Genomic DNA, 19,580 nt, shown 5'->3' with positions numbered 1-19,580 from the left:
CGTAAAAAAATCAACACTTGGCCTGTTTCATTTATTAGTCGCCTTTTTCACCGGCAAAATAATAACCCTATTTATTTTATGGATACTAATGAAATTCTCAATCAGTTCCTATAAAAATACTTTTTGTAACATTGCTGTTACATGTGTATTCTGAAAAAAAATCTAGCAAAGTAACGTAGGTAGGTAATATATAATTTTTTTTACCAAGTGGTATAAGAAGTTGGTTATAAAGGACAATACACACAAACACAAACACACAAACACAAACATCTCGTAAAACAATTTTTTATTCAATTAAAATATTATTAAAGTAGATACATACGAAATTATTATCTTGCAAATTACTTGCTATAATAATTTACTCGTGGTACTGATGTATATTTTTCATCACACCTATTCCAAAAATGAATATTGGCATTAGGGTATACTCCCATGGGAACAAAATCTATTCTGATTTGTCCGCATTCGTTCGTATGTGTTTTGTTTTTCTCATAAATAGTGATGTAGTATCACCCGGGGCCAAAATATTTTGTTCTAGGGCGGCGTATATTGATTTCCTCTCTACGTTCAGGATTCCACTTTAGAATTATACGCTTAACTCTAAATTTAAAATAACCCCTAGAGGAACAAAATTTAACTTTGGCCCCTTGTGATATAAATGTCTATTTATTACATATTTCTTCTAAATTCATCAATTCTTCTTCTTCTTTTAGAACATCTTTCTTTTCTAAAAAACGTTTCTCTATTTCTACAATTGTTTTATTTTTTGTTTCGGGCAATACATTGTAAAGAATATAAATAAAAAATGACGATGATATGGCATAGAACAAAAATGATCCATGCGAGTTGAAATATTTAAATATGTAAGGAAAAACTTTTAAAAGAGTAGCCATCACAGCATTATTTAATAAAGCATAAATACATAAAAATAAACTTCTACATTTTATAGGGGTCATTTCGCTAGCAAAACACATGCACATTAACATAGGACCGCAACTTATTGTTACTGAAAACCCCGCCAAAATGAATAAGGTTAAGTATTTGTTTTCTGCTATGATGTGCAAATGTACTAAATATAAGTAGGTCGATAAAATAAACAAAAACATTACTCCGATGGATGCAGATCCTAATAACAATGTACGTCGGCTTAGAAACTTATTCAGAAAAACGCCCACATACATTCCAAGTACTGTAACACCATCTAACACAAGCATTCCCTCATATGCTGTTGATTCACTTACAGGGATTGTTTTAATAATGTCTATAACATAGCCTGTACAAGCAAACTTTCCAGAAAAATGATAGAGGCATGTTATAAGTAGACAAAATAGTAACGGCTTATAAAACCTTATATTTGTTATTGAGTTACATAATTTAATGAAGTAATTCTTTTGTTCATCTAATTGCTGTTCTTCTTTTCGTTTCAAATTCTCCTTTTGCGAAACAATGAGTTGTTTAAGTTCTTCTTCAGAATCTATGTCATCTCCCTTTAACCAGCGATGACATTTTGCACACTCTTCAAAACGTCCCTTAGTGGCCAACCAAACAGGTGACTCGGGCCAGAATAATGAGCTCACATTGTAGAGACAGCAAATAAATATCAATATGCCAATATATTTCCAGTGAAAAAATGTTCCAATAGCATTTGAAATCCATATACCCCAAAAAAATGTTGCACCTTTGAAAGTGATAAGCATTCCTCTATACTTGGGAGACGTATATTCAGTGAAAACCATGATAGCAACCGTTAACTGTACTGCAGGGAACATTCCTTGTAAAAACCCACATATTAAAAGTTCATTAACACTTGTACTAAAATAAAACAATAAAACGCATACCAAGGTATTAATCCATAAAATGATGAATGGTACCTTTCTTCCATATCTTTCTGCAATTATGGGAAAAATTAATACAAGTGGAAGAGACCCGTAGCTGGATATTGACACTAAAATAAAAATTTCTATTTCATAAAAAGTTCCGTACTAATCTAAAATTTAAATTGTTGAATTGTATACTTAAACTTACATAACCAAGACACTGTTTCCACGCTAACGGCTTCTGTTGAATTTGCCTGTTTCCGTATTTGCGGAACAAAAACTGTTGGGGCACCAAAGAATAATCCATAAATAAAAAAGTGTAATGTTACTCCACTGCATACAAACATCTGCAAGGAACAATATTTTAACCTTTAAAGCAAAAAGAGATAAAAATTGTAAATAAATATGCCGACTCTTCTATCAAAATGCCCGCCATGAAAATTAAAAAAATAAATACAGTGTTATTTCTTGTACGACGCTAAGAACCCTTTGTGTGCAAGTGCGTCTCACACTTGACCAATTTTTTGAATTCGGTTAAAATTTAAAATTAATTTCACCGTCACCACCTAGGTGTCTGGTGCACTTCATCCGTCCGTTATGCCAGACCCTTCTTTCCACGCACATGCAAACTGTGGAATCAACTCTCATCGGCGGTATTCCCACTAGATAACAACATGGGGTTATTCAATGGGCAGACCAACCTCCTGAAAGGCCGGCAACGGATCGACAGGTTCCTCTGGTGCTGCAAATGTTCATGAGCGGCGGTAATCACTTAACAACAGGTGACCCGCCTGCTCGTTTGCTCGCTATTTCTATTATTTTTTAAAGTAGTTATCGGTAATAATATGTGAATGAATACTATTATACTATATAGAATACTGGAAGACGCAGCGTTGGAAGACCCCCCACTAGGTGGACGGACGACATCATACGAGTCGCAGAGAGCCGCTGGGCGGTAATCACTTAACAACAGGTGACCCGCCTGCTCGTTTGCTCGCTATTTCTATTATTTTTTAAAGTAGTTATCGGTAATAATATGTGAATGAATACTATTATACTATATAGAATACTGGAAGACGCAGCGTTGGAAGACCCCCCACTAGGTGGACGGACGACATCATACGAGTCGCAGAGAGCCGCTGGATCCAGGAGGCACAAGATGGTGGCGTGTGGAAGTCCCTACAAGAGACCTATGTCCAGCAGTGGACGTCTATTGATTGATGATGATGATGATGATGATGAATACTATTATATTATTCTGTGACGAAATCCTCACCTGTCTTAATAGCGGTGTCCATGAAGTCTTTCTGGCGCTGGTAATAGTAAAACCTTTGTCGAATGATTTTTCCATTTTTGAAAAGGGTCTAATAAAAGTAGTGTTTATCGAAAAAACACGAGTTTATTGAATGTCCAAATGCAACTAAATGATGATTGCATAATAATGCGCACCTCATCGTAAAAGTTTAATACTTAGCGTCTACAGTAACTGGTTTGAATTATCGGAAATATTATTGACTCCTGTAATAATATACGTGACATTTAAGGCAAAACAGTATTCGGTTAAAATCCCAACCGCCATCTTTACAATCTATCTTGTACCTAAACAAAATTTTTGTGCAAAACTAAACTGATATTATATTATGACATAATAAAATCTGTTTCTGATATAACTTCATAGGTTCCGAGTCTAATAGGGTGAAATTGCACTCGTATGTCTGTCTGTCTATCTATCTGTCAGTCATCTGTCAGAAACATGTAACTTCTGAATTAGTTAACGTAACTTCTCTACAAATTACATGTAAATCGATAGCCCAAACCCAAAAATAATATTAAAAAATCTTGACTTTTTGGGGGGCGTTCACACTTCACAAAAGCAAATGGGGGCAAAACAATTTTTGTCTTTTTATTGGCTACAATTTTTTTGAAAATATCTACACTAATATTATAAAGAGGAAAACTTTGTTTGTTTGTTTGTTTGTTTGTTTGTTTGTTTGTTTGTTTGTTTGTACTGAATAGGCTCAAAAACTACTGGACCGATTTTAAAAATTCTTTCACCATTCGAAAGCTACATTATCCACGAGTAACATAGGCTATATTTTATTTTGGAAAAAAATAGGGTTCCGTAAGATATTTGGGTTTTTCGGACACAAGGTGTAAAAAATCAACCAGAAAAGTTACTTATTTTGCGTACGCTGCCTAAACTATAAAAGATAGAACCATAAAATGTTCTAATTAATTGTAGATCTTATAAATATCTACAAAAAAGTCCGCGACACACTATACCCATCTATGTCGAGTGAGGCACAGCAACCATTTTTTTATTTAAAAATCTTGAATTTTTTTTGGACTACATTTAAACGCGTTTATTTTACTCATGCTATTAATCCTTATCAAAATAAATGATTTCATCACTAAGAACAGTTTATGGAGATAATATTTGGTCTTTGAATGATTAAAATTGGACGTTTGGTTTTGAAGTTATGGCGAAATTAAAATATTACGATTTCTGCTGCACGGCCCGTTGTATTATATAAAGAGGTAATGTCGTTAAGTTTGTTTGTAGGGGGTAATCTTTAGAACTACTGAACCGATTTTAAAAATTCTTTCACCAGTAGAAAGCTACATTATTCCTGAGTGACATAGGCTATACGGGATCTTTAAAAACCTAAATCTACGCGGGCGAAGCCGCGGGGATCAGCTAGTCTTAAATAATGTGGCAACCCCCTACCAGACACCTTTAAACTTTTAAACTTTAAGGGCAGGGAGTTTCCAATGCATGACGTGATTTCTAACACTATTTCGAACAAAATGTAAGAAAATTAAACTTTAAACTTTGACAAGATTTTTTACACCTTTATAACCTGTTATCTCCCAAAGCCACCGTGATACAAACTTTATAGTCACTGATCATTGCTTCCTGCGTTGGGGTCAATACGCAGAGAAACTTTCTGTTTTATAAAATAACGATGGTCTGGCATGCGCTGGCTCTTAGTCCATAGGAATAAATAACTGTAGCTGAAAATATTACAATAAAACTTAAAGCTAGTTTATTTTCAACTAGATGATGCCCGCAACTTCGTCCGTGTGGATTTAGGTTTTAAAAATCCCGTGGAAACTCTTTGATTTTCCGGGATGAAAAGTAGCCTATGTCCTTCGCCGGAATGCAAGCTATTTTTGTACCAAATTTTGTCAAAAACGGTTGTATGGATATACCGTGAAAGGCTAGCAGACAGACAGACAGACACATTTTCGCATTTATAATATTAGTATAGGAACAGAGGTTTAGGTTTTTAAAGATACCGTGGGAACTTTATAATTTTCCGGGAAAAAAGTAGCATATGTCATTCTTAAGGTCTTTATCCATATCCAATAAGTGCCTAGTTCGTCTAGTGCACAGATGAGGGAATCTGTGATATTGAATATTTGACTGTGGATGGAAGGTCCTTCGTCGGTTCGATTCCCGGGTCGGCAGTACTTACCTGCTAGCCTGGAGTTAGCAAATTGGCAGTTCCTTTAACATGCTCTTATTAAAAAAAAAACAAAAATGCATTCAAATATTTTTTAAATTCGCTTGTCTCACATGGGAATCGATCTAGCTAAAAATTCAAAAAATAAACCCTCACTATTTTATTTTACTTTTCGATGCCATCAATGTTAAAGATAAAATTTCTCCAAGAAGCATTAGGTCTTAAACTCGTCTTTCATACAAGATATCCATAAAATCGAACATTTAGTACTCAAGGTCTTTATATCAACATTACCTAGAATAGTTCACGTTCAACAACTAAAAGACACTTTATACCTAATTTTCTCTAACATCCAAAGACATTGTGTGAAGTACAAGATTGCTGAACATCTCTAAGTAGGTACCATGTTGAAAACTTAGATATGAAAGTTGTTCGATGGTTATAATAGTTTTATGCCTTGGATGAATGTATACTATCTCTATGTTCTATGCACATTTCCTTCTGACACGAGGCGTGTGTTCTGCTGAAAAGTTTAAAAAGGGAACGTTTTTAACTTTGTTTGCGGTGCGGGACAAGGTACTTACTACTTGGTGTTTTTTTTTTAAATAAAGAATATTACCTAGGCATGTTAAATGACTAATATTCTCCTTTCCTCTCCAATTAAGCGTCAAGCTTGTGCTAGGAGTAGGTACGACAATTTATAGTGCAACGGGCGGGATTTGAACCGTCGACCTTTTGGTTTTCAGTCCACCCCTTTACCCGTTGAGCTATTGAGGCTCAACGGGTAAAGGGGTTAGCAATTAGCAAGCTTTTACTTCATACAATGTCTTTGGATATTAGAGTTATAAGAAAATTATAACAACGTGTCGTTCACTTTCAAGCTAATTTAAAAAATATATCTTTGAATGCAGTTTTGTTTCATTTTAAAAATAAGAGAATGTTTTCTTTTAGTAAAATGATCTAACTTAAGGATTTGAGGTAGCTGCCCTCTAGGGCCCTTAATTTTATCCCACACTGTATACTTACGCTTAGGTACACAACATAACTGTACTGGTAGTGTTTAACATACATGTTAAACACTACCAGTAAACAGAAGGAAGTAGAAATAAATTAGGTTAAAAAAATGCAATATTTAAAATTTTATTACATATTATAAAAAATAATATTTTTTCGCATATAAGTCCCGCGAATCGCTAATGCGCGTGGCCGCCATTTTAGTGACGCCAGCACTAGACTAAAGTTTCGAGCTGATGGTATTTTTTTATTTCGACTGACGTCAAAATGACGTCATTTCGATGTTAATGAGACATGGTTCCAGCGTAATAGCAAGTTACGAGACTTATAGTATAACTATTCCACTTTTTAAAAACAATTGCCTGTCGTTAATGCTGTATCAAAAATTATTGATAAGAATTATTTTAAACAAGCTTCTTCATTCATCAATTTTTCTTCTTCTTTTACAACATTGCCTGAAAAATATTTCTCTACTTCTAAAATTGTTTTATCCTTTGTTTCAGGTAATACTTTGTAAAGAATATAAATAAATATCGACGACACTAAAGCGTAGAATAAAAATGCTCCGTGTGAATCAAAATATTTAAAAATAAAAGGAAACAATTTTAAAACAGTACCCATAACAGTATTATTTAGCAATGCAAAAATACTTAAAAATAAACTCCTGCATTTTATAGGTGTCAATTCGCTTGCCAAACACTTACACATTATGATAGGACCGCAACTAATGGCTAGAGAAAAACCAACTAAAATGAATAAAGTCAAATATTTCTTTTCTGATATGACTTTCAAATGTACTAAATATAAATAGGTTGATAAAATAAACAAAAATATTACTCCTATAAATGCAGAACCTAACAACAAAGTACGTCGTTTTAGAATTTTACTAAAGAAAACGCCAACATACATCCCAAGCACTGTAATACCGTCTAACACAAGCATTCCCTCGTATGCTGTCGATTCATTTACAGTGATTGTTTTTATAATATCTATAATGTATCCTGTACAAGCCAACTTTCCAGAAAAATGATAGAGGCATGTTGTTAGTAGACAAAATATTAATGGTTTATAAAACCTTTTAGCTGTAATGGAGTAATATAATTTAATAAAGCAGTTTATTTGTTTAACTAATTGAAGTTCTTGTTTTCGTCTTAAATTCTCTTTTTGCGAACGTATGAGCTGTTTTAATTCTTCTTCAGAATTTGTGTCGTCTCCCTTTAACCAGCGATGACATTTTGCACACTCTTCAAAACGTCCCTTAGTGGCCAACCAAACTGGTGACTCGGGCCAGAATAATGAGCTCACATTGTAGAGACAGCAAATAAATATCAATATGCCAATATTTTTCCAATGGTAAAAGGTTCCAATAGCGTTTGATATCCAAATACCCCAAAAAAATGTTGCAGCTTTAAAAGTGAGAAATATACCTCTATACTTAGGGGAAACATATTCAGTAAGCATCATGATAGCGATCGTCAAATGTGCTGCAGGAAACATTCCTTGTAAAAACCCACATATTAAAAGTTCAGTCATACTTGTACTAAAATAAAACAATAAAACGCATACTAATGTATTTAACCACAAAATGACGTATGGTACTTTTCTTCCATATCTTTTTGCAATTACGGGAAACATTAAGGCCATTGGAAGAGACCCGTAACTGGAGATTGACACTGAAATAAATATGTCTATGTCATAATGAGTTCCATGTGTGTACGTATAATTTAAATTGTTGAAATAAAATATAAACTCACTCAACCAAGACGCTGCTTCCATGCTAATAGCCTCTGTTGAATTTGCTTCTTTCCGTATTTGTGGAACAAGAACTGTCGTGGCACCAAAGAATAATCCATAAATAAAATAGGTTACTGTCACTCCACTGCATACAAACATCTGCAACCAAACAGAAGTCTAAAGCAAAATAGACAATAGACATTTATTATTTTAAACATATATTAAATTAAAATACTGACTATGCTATGACTTTGTTGCAGTCAAAACTCTTATCTCTTAAAAACCATTTATTAACTGCGAAAACAGTTAAAAGTAGGATAGACTGGGTAGTGGGTACAGTTGAAGCAATTTTTAACCGACTTCAAAAAAAGGAGGAGGTTCTCAATTCGTCGGAATCTTTTTTTTTTTTTTTTTTTTTTTTTTTTGTATGTTCCCCGATTACTCGAAGACGCCTGGACCGATTTTGAAAATTTTTTTTTGTTTGAAAGGGTATACTTCAAAGTTGGTCCCATTTAAATTTGGTGAAGATCTGATGAACATCTTCGTAGATAGATACTGGAACTCCTCCACGGATAAGAGTAAATTGCTCGCGATCAGTGTATAAGCTTAGTAAACAGTAGATTTTTAACCAGTCATAGCATAATTCCATGGGGCCACTAAAAATTGTGAAATAAAATTTTTTTACAAAAAAAATGAAAACCGACTTCGATACACAAACACTAAAAATTGAAAAATAATTTAATTTATTACCGAATATCTTATGTATACAAGAGTAAATATAGTTCCATAATAATATTTTTTGGGGTCGGTGCCAATGAGGTGCCATTGTGGAGTCTCATAAAAATTCAAAGTCTAGACGATTCGCGCAGCTGAAGCTAATTGGCACCGGCACTAAAAATTTTATTAGGGAACTATATTAACTCTTGTATACATAAGATATTCGGTAATAAATTAAATTATTTTTCAATTTTTAGTGTTTGTGTATCGAAGTCGGTTTTTATTTTTTTTGTAAAAAAATTTTATTCTGACCGCTCACAAGCACTAGCACTACTGCTATAAAAACGGTTAAAACATTTAAGACGAAAAACTTATGCTTAGGATATAAATTTAGCAGAAGGTTTTAGTAAAGAACGTTTAACACAGAATGCAACATCAGTGGAAATCATGTCGGGACTTTAAACCTGTGTGTTTCTTCCCTTGTACCCTTTTTCGTATTATTAGGTACTATTGACTGCTTTTGCAACTAAAAATACTTAGTTTAAACTGGACTTGGTTGAGGAGGTTTTGATTGTAACTTCTATGATAAATATTAGAATTTCACAACATATTGAATCAGGCATTCATCGTCATATAACGTAACTTTAAATTTAAAAATATTGAATTGAATATTTTTAATTAGACGATGACATGAATACAACGTAAACAAAATTGTCACCTGTCTTAATAGCGGTGTCCATGATGTCTTAGTGGTATTGGTTACAGTAAGATCTTTTTCGTATGATTCATCCATTTCAAAGAGATTCGTGTAAAAATAACATGCTGATACGAGCTAACCTATAGTACAAATGTGATAAAATGGCGATAATATTATAATGTGCACTATATCGTAAAAGTTTAATTATTGTGCATAACTTGCAGATGGTCGCCGATTCGCTTGAATTATCGAAAATATTATTTAGGTTTCACTATAACCACAGATCACGCTGGTCTGGAAATTTATCTAAATATATAAAAGGAAAGGTGACTGACTGACTGACTGACTGATCTATCAACGCACAGCTCAAACTATTAAACGGATGGGGCTGAAATTGGGCACGCAGATAGCTATTATGACGTAAGCATCCGCTAAGGGTTTTTGAAAATCCGGGTTGAATTTTCAAAAACCCTTTCTAAGCGAATACTAAGGGGTTGAAAAGGGGGTTTTAAATTTATGTAGTCCACGCGGACGAAGTCGCGAGCATAAGCTAATCATTCATATATATACCTACTTAAGGCAAAACATTTATCATCATTGTACGGGAATTGAAAGGCACCTGCGCTGCGGGGCAGTTGACATTTAATTTTAAAACATGGAAGGTTTTCGACGAAAAATCATTTTAAAATCACTCAGTGAAGCAGCAATGTAGAACTAACCAATGTCAAATGAGCTCGGTGGGTAGCATTGCTGGGTAGGTATCACTCATCGTGGAAGACCGAGTTAGCGAATCAGCCCCCCAATTGTGTAAGAATAACCATTTCATGGCTATCGCAATCATCAAGAATTCTGCCCTTTGATTGGCTGTGATAAAATGTAAACAGCGAATCAACCAATCAAATGGCAGAATTTCTTGACGATTGCGATAGCCATGAAATGGTTATTCTTACACAATTGGGGGGCAGCATTGGACGTCTTTTTATGTGTCTGTGTCTTAGATATAATCACCGCTTTAAACCAAGCTGCTTCTTATCTTCTCAATTTTGTATTAGCTCATGGTTTTAATATTTATAAATAAAATAAAAATAAAATTAAAATATTTTTATTCAATAAATTTAAACTTTTACAAGTAGGTACTTTTGAATCGTAAAAATTAAACTGAAAGCACTGTTTTAAGTTTTAACACATTTTTGATAGATTATTACTGGGTATATTACAGTAGTTTACGCTGGTGGATTGATAAGTTTCCGGCCTGACCAAGAGATGGCGCCACTAGGCCTACCTTAAGGTGACATTCTATAGTACCATCCTTGGATAGCTTGTAGCTATAGTTTCAGCCCGATCGCCTTGCTAGTGTAGGTTTGAGAGCACGCTGAACAAGACGCCTCTGTGTTTTTCGTAAAAATGGAAAAGCAGGAAAATCGTGCTGTCATCAAATACTTTTATTTGAAGGGGTTAACGCCGAAGGAAATTAAAGAAGAGATGGACTCAACACTGGGGACATCCTCCCCGTCATATTCAACCGTTAAGCAGTGGGTTTCCGAGTTTAAAAAGGGTTGTGGGAGCACCTCTGATGAGCCTCGCTCAGGACGCCCCGTTGAGGTCACAACTCCAGATATGATCGAAAAAATGTATCAAATAGTGCTGGGAGACCGCAGATTGAAAGTGCGTGAGATAGCTGAGACCTGTAAGATGTCATATGAACGTGTGCAACATATTTTGCACCAACATTTGCATATGGAAAAGCTCTGTGCAAGATGGGTGCCGCGTTTGCTAACAGTCGACCAAAAATTGATTCGAAAAAACATTTCTACCGCAAATTTGTCATTGTATAAGCGTAATCCAAGCGAATTTTTGCGTCGATTCGTAACCGTTGACGAAACTTGGGTCCACCACTACACTCCTGAAACCAGAGAACAGTCTAAACAGTGGATTGGACCAGGGAAACCAACTCCAAAGAAGGCAAGAACAATTTTTTCGGCGAACAAGGTTATGGCTACTGTTGTTTGGGATGCAAGAGGTATAATATACATTGATTACCTTGAAAAGGGTAAAACTATCACTGGTCAATACTACGCAGACTTATTGCAACGTTTGAGCCACGAGGTGAAAATTAAACGACCTAATCTGGCGAAGAAAAAAATCTTGTTTCATCACGATAACGCACCAGCGCACACGTCAATCGTTGCGACGGCTAAAATCAACGATCTAAAGTTTGAATTGATGCCGCACCCTCCTTACTCTCCAGACCTAGCCCCGAGTGACTATTTTCTGTTCCCTAACCTCAAAAAATGGCTTGGCGGTAAGAGATTTGCAGACAATGAAGAAGTAATCGAAGCTGTAAATGGTTATTTTGAGGAGCTTGACGAATCAGTCTATAGAGATGGCATTAATAGACTGGAACACCGCTATGAGAAATGTATCAGCCTTGGAGGAGATTATGTTGAGAAATAATTTTTTTTTTTTTAAATAACCTTGTTTTTCTTAGTCAGGCCGGAAACTTATCAATCCACCCTCGTATATCTTATATCTAAACTAAAATCTAACAACAAACAGGCCGCAAACTCAGCATAGCTGACTACTAGGTAACGCCATCAATTAATAACCAGCCAAGTGCGAGTCAGACTCGCGCACCAAGAGTTCCGTATTACAGTCGTATTTTTTCGACATTTTGCACGATAAATCGAAAACTATTATGCATTAAAAAAACTTTCTTTTAAAATGTATAACTCCTCGTACTTGATTATATTGATCCATTTATTGATCCTTTATATGGACAAGCACTTTACCTGCATTTATAATAGGTAAATCGTTATCTTTATCACAAACGTATAAATATTCTGTAAAAAGTTCTGTAAATATAATAAAAATGATGTAAGAATGTTAACGCCATGGTGTCGATATTACATACTTAACATTTATCTATACAAAATTATAAAGCGATAAAGTTTGTAAGTTTGTTTGTAGCAGGTAATCTCTGGAACTGTTAAACAGATTTTGAAAATTATTTCAGCAGTAAAAAGCTACATTCCTTCCTTCATATTCCAGAATAAAATAAGCTATATTTTATTTAAAAAATAGAGATTCCTGCGAAAACTGTAATAAGCTATCCGTGCGAAGCCGGGGCGGGGCGGAAACCAAAGAATTTTCACGGGACTGTTTAAAACCACGCTGACAAAATCGCGGGCGTAATCTAATATAAATAAATTAATAAAATATTATAAAGGTGTTATTCAACTTTTTTTGTACTACTTACTATCGTAAAATACCACACTTTACTTCACACAATCAAACTTCAAACTATGAAAGAACAGTGTTTTTTTTAGATTTTCAAATAAATTGTATTGTAGTACCAAAAATTAAAATTTTATAGTTTATTTTTACATCAGCTAGCGGAACTCCGAGTACTATTAAAATTAAAATGTCGGTGATGCCAATATCTTGAAGTCTTTACTCATTCAAAATCACCCAACGCACCTAAATAAGTTTTCATATGAATAAATTATAAGAATTATTTAACACAAGCCACTTCTGGATTCATCAACTCTTCTTCTTCTTTGACAATTGTGTTATCATCTGAAAAATATTTCTCTATTTCTAAGATTGTTTTATCCTTTGTCTCAGGTAGTACTTTGTAAAGAATAACGATAAATATTGACGACGTTAAGGCGTAGAATAAAAATACTCCGTGCGAATCAAAATATTTAAAAATAAAAGGAAACATTTTTAACACAGTACCCTTAACAATATGATTTATTAATGCATAACAAGTTATAAATAAACTTCTATATGTTATAGGGATCATTTCGCTAGCAAGAGTTGTACACAATATCATAGAACCGCAACTTATAGCTATTGAAAAACCTGTCAAAATGAATAAGGTTAAGTATTTGTTTTCAGATATGACATTCAAATGTACTAAATATAAATAAGTCGATAAAGTAAACAAAAACATTACTCCTATGGATGCTGAGCTTAATAACAATGTTCGTCGTTTTAGAAACTTATTAAGAAAAACACCAAAATACATCCCAAGCACTGTAACACCATCTAACACAAGCATTACTTCATATGCTGTTGATTCTTTTACAGTGATTGTTTTAATAATATCTATAACATATCCTGTACAAACCAACTTTCCTGAAAAATTAAAAAGGCATGATGTACATAGACATAATATTAACGGTTTATAAAACCGTTTAGCTGTTATCGAATTAAATAATTTCATAAAAAAGTTATTATGTTCATCTAATTTATGTTCATGTTTTTGTCTTATGTTCTCTTTTTGTGAATATATTAGTTGTTTAAGTTCTTCTTCAGAATCTGTGTCATCTCCCTTTAACCAGCGATGACATTTTGCACACTCTTCAAAACGTCCCTTAGTGGCCAACCAAACTGGTGACTCGGGCCAGAATAATGAGCTCACATTGTAGAGACAGCAAATAAATATCAATATGCCAATATTTTTCCAATGATAAAATGTTCCAATAGCGTTTGATATCCATACACCCCAAAAAAATGTTGCAGCTTTAAAAGTGAGAAATATACCTCTATACTTGGGGGATATATATTCAGTGAGTACCATGATACCAGCCGTCAATTGTACTGCAGGCAACATTCCTTGTAAAAACCCGCTTATTAAAAGTTCACTAACACTTGTACTAAAATAAAACAATGAAACGCATATTAATGTATTAATCCATAAAATGATGTATGACACTTTTCTTCCATATTTTTTTGCAATTAAAGGAATAATTAAAGTCAGCGGAAGAGCACCGTAGCAGGAGATTGATACTGAAATAAAAATTTCTATTTCAGAAAAAGTGTTAAATTAAAATTGTTGGAATAACGTAATAATATAAACTTACACAACCAAGACGCTGTTTCCATGCTGATAACTTCTGTTGAATTTGCTTCTTTCCGTATTTGCGGAACAAAAACTGTCGGGGCACCAAAGAATAATCCATAAATAAGATAGTTTACAGTTACTCCACTGCATACAAACATCTGCAAGAAACAAACGACCAAAACAAAAATGACAATTAGATTTGAAATGAAAATACTGAGTCTTATAATATTAATAGCTTACTGGACTACTCAAATTACAAATTCGTATTTTATACCCTTAAGTATTGAATTTTCAAAAATCCTTTCGTAGTGGATATCTACGTCATATTAATAGGCAGGCCAAATTTCAGCCCGATCTGTCCAGTAGTTCGAGCTGTACGGCGATAGATCAGTCAGTCAGTCAGTGAGTCAGCTTTTACTTGTACACAAAGTTGACCCTCACTAAAAAGGATTGAGATATTCCAAATGGATCCTTAGAAAACGTACATCGATGCGAATATAATCGTGAGAAAAAAGCTAGTGTAGTAATAAAATTTATCCATATTTATTTACTTAATATTATTAATGCGAAAGTGTCTGTCTGCTAGCTTTGATAGCATGCATCCCGCAAAAGGATATATGCTACTTTTCGTCCCCAAAATTCAAAGATTTCCGCGGGATTTTCAAAAACTTAAATCCATACCGAAGAAGTCGCAGGCATAATGTATATTTGGTATAGATATAGCTTGCATACCGGAGACGAATATAGGCTACTTTTTATCTTGGAAAATCAAAAAAATTCCACGAGGTCTTCAAAAACTTAAATCTACGTAGACGAAGTCACGGGCATCATCTAATCATACATAGTTAGCATAGTATTGAAGAGCTGGTGAACAATGCACTGTAGTTACATTTCTCATCAAAATACTTTTTTTTCTTTATCCGGATCTTTTTTGCCCACTTTTTTTCAAGAAAAACCACCTAATACTGTACTTACTAAAAATGAGTCCCAATTTCAGGATTTCTATTTCTATTACTAAATACAAACTTGAACTAATTTTCAAGCAAAACGGCATATTTGTTCGATTAAAACGGTATATATTTGTAGTAATGTTTCAGCGGCTTTTATTCAATTCTTTGCTCTTCCTGTAAAACTTTTTGTCGTGTAATTACACCGCTTTGTTCATTTGATAAAAAAGTTATACAATAAAAATACAACGTATACTAAATTTTGACCTGTCTTAATAGCGGCGTCCATGAAGTCTTCCTTGCACTGGTTATAGTTTTACCTTTTTCACATAATTGTTCCATTTTAAAGGGTTTTTAAATAAAATGACGTGTTAACACGAGCTTATCTATCGTCCAAAGTAATAAAATGGCGACAGCATAATAATGTGCAACCTTATCGTAAGAGTTTAATGTTGCATAACTACAAGATATTCGCGAATTTTGAATAGGGTCTTGGACTGTAGTAATAAGGTCAAGTGATTTTTTATAGCGGTAGTTTATGGGGCTATTTTGGGGATTTTTTTTAAATTATTCTCTTTAATAATGAATTCTTTAAAAAAATCCATAAACCCCATAAACTACCGCTAAACAAAAAATCACGTCATTTTATTACTGCAGTCCAATACCCTATCGTGAGAAATATTACTGTGTCCATGAATAATTACGTTTCACTATAACTCCTTGGGGTATAATCTTTCAGCTGATGCTCAGTTTTCATAAGTAATTCATAAGTTGATCGAAAAAAAATAATGATTTTTTAACATCATTGGCACCTGATTTAGCTAGGCAACCTATGTGCAATGTATCAACTTACACATTATTTACCACTAGCTGCGCCCCGCGGTGTTACCCGCGGTGAATAAGTTTGTACTCGTAAAAAGTACTTGAACTAGATACTTCCAAAGCACCGGAACTTGAACTGGAGCTTCTAAGAGTAACTTGGCTAAGAGAACGACATCAAATGGAAAACATGGAACAGATGAAGCTTGTAAAAACTTGTCACTCGCAATCAACTCTTGAATAAATTAACACTTCGAAAAAAATATATATTTGATACGATAAGTTAATAAAAGCTGACGAAAATGTTGTCGCGAGCAAGTCATTTTTGCCAAGTAAGTACTACCGACTCCGTGAATCTGTACAATTTTAATTCTCTGAGACGATAAAGAACCAATAATATAACCAATAATAAAATAAAATAAAAAAATTCAAAAAACCGACTACTACAAAGTAAAAAATATTTTTTGTTTCTATACGTACATAATTGTTGAAGGTGGGCGAACATAACACTTTGATTTCCAGTTTATTTATTTTCATGCTCGCCTCATACATAGTTAACGTGTAGAAACAAAAAAAAAATTGTGCTTTGGAAGTCGGTTTTTGAAAATTATTTTTATTTTAAGCTTTTTAGTGTAAGCAGTCAATGCCTCCTACATAAAAATTAATATCATTCACCAGCAAAACTATATCTGAATCCACATATGCTAGGAGTTCAGTAGTTACCTTGGAGCATCAGGATTGAAAGGTTGAGACTTGGCATTCAACAACAAAGTCTTTGCTCAGCATTTACAATATTATTTCAACGTAAACAGTTCCTGTATCTCTATGGGTTAAGAGTGTGTAACAATCATGGACTCCCATACTAATGGTCTCCCATACTAATAAAGCAATAGGAAAATTTGTTGTAAAGAGTACAAAAATATTAGGTTAAAGTTTATAAAAATCAGTTTAGTAGATTATAATAATGCTGTACTAACACATAAAAACATAAAATGACTATTTTAGAAGGTCAAATTTACAAAACGTTATAAACACTCGTATAACGAGGAAAACTGCAGTTGGGAAGGTAGTACATGGGAACGACCCAGCGGTCGATGCCTAAATGCCAAATGAGTTGTCGCGGGTGTTGACGGACCACCGGCACGGCGGTGCTTGCATACATTGAGTGCTAAGTGCAAGGGAACCTGCACAGAAGGAACACGTTCTTATCTGTAGGGCCACGCATGTGTCTGAAACTAGAATTGAATTGACTAGAGACACAGATAGGTCTGTTGATCTCTATGTTAAACAGATATTGCTTAAGTGCAAGGGAACGTGCACAGAGGGAACACGTAGCGTTTGAAGACACTCATGCGAGAGAGGGTCGGAGCGCTCTGATGTTTGTACGTCCTGCCTAAAGGAAATCCTAGCGTCTCAGTGCTCTGAGAATCTTTTGCTAAAGTGATTTCTAACGTGAAATATTTTATCGCTTACATGTATAATACAAATACATCTACAAACTAAAATTGTGTTGGGATAGTTATATATCCTTCTGAATGGCAATAATATATTAATACAAATGCATACACGACAAACTCGAAGGATTGGGGTCTGGCCTGCGAATATAGCTCGTTTCGGCGATACCGTAGTGCTGCCGCTCATCCTTGCGATCTTCTAAAGATCAACTGTGGGAATGCACCACGATAAAAATGCAACTCATGTTCATATTCATGATCATTATCATTATCGTAATCGTTTATTCTCGATCGAACATAAGCGGGACGCACCGCTTTAAATAGTATGCTTGCATACGTTGCGCTATACAAAAAATGATGACGTGTTGTGGGGGGGAACTACTGTTCGTTGGTATTTCATGAGATAAATTGCTCTCTCAATAACTTGAGAAACCAAGAACAAACGATGGGATACTAAGGGAAGGTAGAAGTTCACCGTTGATGGCGTGGCGGAGCGATCAACCATCATTTATCTTTTAATCTTTTCACCCATAAGGTAAATGATGCCAATACACAAAGCTCTTCTCCTGCTTCACCGGAGAACAGCTTGCACACGTCTAATAATTCGGGTTTTCACTAATGTGTTCATCTCGTTGATTACGGCATGATTCTATCTTGTTGTCCATACAAACTAAAGGAAGAATTATTTATTTAGATTCATGCTTAATAAGACTCAATACGTGAACCAACGAATTATTGATTAGACAAATCCAATACACGAACGCACGTTTCAAAATAATGTGTTAGTTTTCAATATGTGAACACCCACTTCCTTTGCTCAAACCCCGTAAAGTCATTTGTCTGATGAACTCATTACTTCTGATACTCTAAAAGTTCTTGGTTTATTATGGGCACAACACTGCCAAAAGATCCTTCTGCTAGATGATGCACGTGCCACTTTAAAAATAAATTAGGAGTAACATTTCTAGGTAGTTCAGTAAGTGAGGTAGGGCAGGGCTTTCTTAGGTAGGACCACAGGTTAGTTACAAGTGCTGTATCCTGCATCATTAGGGTTAAGGAGTTCGGACTTGGAGTTTAATTATAAAGGTAATTACGATATTAATTCACCATCAGAAATAGCTTCGGAGCTACCTTTCAGCATCAGGATTGAAGATTTGGGATCCGAAGTTTAATGATATGCTATGCTTGGTACCTAAAATAATATTGCACCATCCACAGTTACTGAATCACTATAGTTTAGGAGTACTGTCCTCTGCATCATCAGGGTTGAAGAGTTAGGACTTGGAGTCCAATCGTGAAGTCGTTGCTTGGTATCTACAACATTAATTCACTATGAACAATCCCTGAATCGTCATAACACATAAATTTCGGTTTTTTCGGTTTTCGAGACATGATTATCTCCATTTCGAATTTCAGCCAAATCGCATCATTAATTATGGCGTGAAGGGGTGATAGGCTTATCTGTTCCATGGTTAATGTGATATACCTATAACAACACAATTATGTAAACTTTCGTCGTGATAACGAAACTTGTATTAATTGGATTGAAAACTTTAGGTACCAATTTTTTTTTTACCGAAATCAATTTAGGGAAGGGATAAAAGCGTATATATTATAAAAAACCTACACCAAACACCTCATTATAATAAATCATCACTCACTGTTGTAATGATTTATTATATAACAAGTACTAGCTGTTGCCCGCGACTTCGGAAGATCAGTCGTTCGGAAGCTCTGCGCGTACAATGTACATAGGTCCAATTTAAAGAAAGAGGTCAGGTGTTTTACTATAAATGTTGATTTTAGTAATGACGATGAAAAAAATGTAACTTGTGAACAAAATTGTTACCTGTCTCAATAGCGGTGTCCATGAAGTCTTAGTGGTATTGGTTATAGTAAAATCTTTTTCGTGTGATTCTTCCATTTTAAAGAGGTTCTTAGAAAAATAACGTGTCTACACCAGTCTAACTATCGTCCAAATGTGATAAAATGACAACAACATGTACCTGTGTACCTTATCGTACTTACAAGTTTAATTGTGCATAACTAGGAGATGTTCATAGAT

At 34.4% G+C, this 19,580-nt stretch overlaps 3 protein-coding genes across 5 annotated transcripts; all 3 read right to left on the bottom strand.

The window, feature by feature from the left end:
* Positions 1-194: 194 nt before the first annotated feature.
* On the bottom strand, positions 195-3,287 carry LOC138402932 (facilitated trehalose transporter Tret1-2 homolog). Its single transcript, XM_069501502.1, has 3 exons — positions 3,094-3,287; positions 2,026-2,164; positions 195-1,945 (listed from the first exon to the last, which is right to left on the bottom strand). Exons 1-3 carry the CDS (start codon positions 3,166-3,168, stop codon positions 663-665), a joined length of 1,497 nt encoding a protein of 498 aa, XP_069357603.1. The 5' UTR covers positions 3,169-3,287; the 3' UTR covers positions 195-662.
* A 3,121-nt stretch (positions 3,288-6,408) lies between these two features.
* Positions 6,409-9,591, bottom strand: LOC138402933 (facilitated trehalose transporter Tret1-2 homolog). Its single transcript, XM_069501506.1, has 3 exons — positions 9,468-9,591; positions 8,053-8,191; positions 6,409-7,971 (listed from the first exon to the last, which is right to left on the bottom strand). Exons 1-3 carry the CDS (start codon positions 9,540-9,542, stop codon positions 6,698-6,700), a joined length of 1,488 nt encoding a protein of 495 aa, XP_069357607.1. The 5' UTR covers positions 9,543-9,591; the 3' UTR covers positions 6,409-6,697.
* Positions 9,592-11,970: 2,379 nt separating this feature from the next.
* Positions 11,971-19,490, bottom strand: LOC117986119 (facilitated trehalose transporter Tret1-like). 3 transcript variants are annotated; one of them, XM_069501505.1, is made up of 4 exons: positions 19,365-19,430; positions 18,708-18,829; positions 14,315-14,453; positions 11,971-14,240 (listed from the first exon to the last, which is right to left on the bottom strand). In XM_069501505.1, exons 3-4 carry the CDS (start codon positions 14,451-14,453, stop codon positions 12,958-12,960), a joined length of 1,422 nt encoding a protein of 473 aa, XP_069357606.1. In that variant the 5' UTR covers positions 18,708-18,829; positions 19,365-19,430; the 3' UTR covers positions 11,971-12,957. The 3 variants fall into 3 exon arrangements, with proteins under 3 accessions (XP_069357606.1, XP_069357604.1, XP_069357605.1); XM_069501503.1 differs by lacking the exon at positions 18,708-18,829 and having other exon boundaries at positions 19,365-19,490; XM_069501504.1 differs by lacking the exons at positions 18,708-18,829; positions 19,365-19,430 and adding an exon at positions 15,510-15,746.
* Between the last annotated feature and the right edge of the window lie 90 nt (positions 19,491-19,580).

The sequence above is a fragment of the Maniola hyperantus genome, chromosome 10 (assembly GCF_902806685.2).
Source record: "Maniola hyperantus chromosome 10, iAphHyp1.2, whole genome shotgun sequence".
In the NCBI taxonomy this organism is placed as follows: Eukaryota; Metazoa; Arthropoda; class Insecta; order Lepidoptera; family Nymphalidae; genus Maniola; species Maniola hyperantus.
This window is presented reverse-complemented; position numbering and strand designations above follow the sequence as displayed.

Coding starts and splice junctions, on each gene's coding strand:
- LOC117986119 (XM_069501503.1), bottom strand. CDS start 19,439: ATGGAAGAATCACACGAAAAAGATTTTACTATAACCAATACCACTAAG. Junction 14,454..19,364: donor GGACACCGCTATTGAGACAG/GTAACAATTTTG, acceptor TGTTTCTTGCAG/ATGTTTGTATGCAGTGGAGT. Junction 14,241..14,314: donor GGAAACAGCGTCTTGGTTGT/GTAAGTTTATAT, acceptor TTTTTATTTCAG/TATCAATCTCCTGCTACGGT.
- LOC138402933 (XM_069501506.1), bottom strand. CDS start 9,542: ATGGATGAATCATACGAAAAAGATCTTACTGTAACCAATACCACTAAG. Junction 8,192..9,467: donor GGACACCGCTATTAAGACAG/GTGACAATTTTG, acceptor GTTTGGTTGCAG/ATGTTTGTATGCAGTGGAGT. Junction 7,972..8,052: donor GGAAGCAGCGTCTTGGTTGA/GTGAGTTTATAT, acceptor TATTTATTTCAG/TGTCAATCTCCAGTTACGGG.
- LOC138402932 (XM_069501502.1), bottom strand. CDS start 3,168: ATGGAAAAATCATTCGACAAAGGTTTTACTATTACCAGCGCCAGAAAG. Junction 2,165..3,093: donor GGACACCGCTATTAAGACAG/GTGAGGATTTCG, acceptor TGTTCCTTGCAG/ATGTTTGTATGCAGTGGAGT. Junction 1,946..2,025: donor GGAAACAGTGTCTTGGTTAT/GTAAGTTTAAGT, acceptor TTTTTATTTTAG/TGTCAATATCCAGCTACGGG.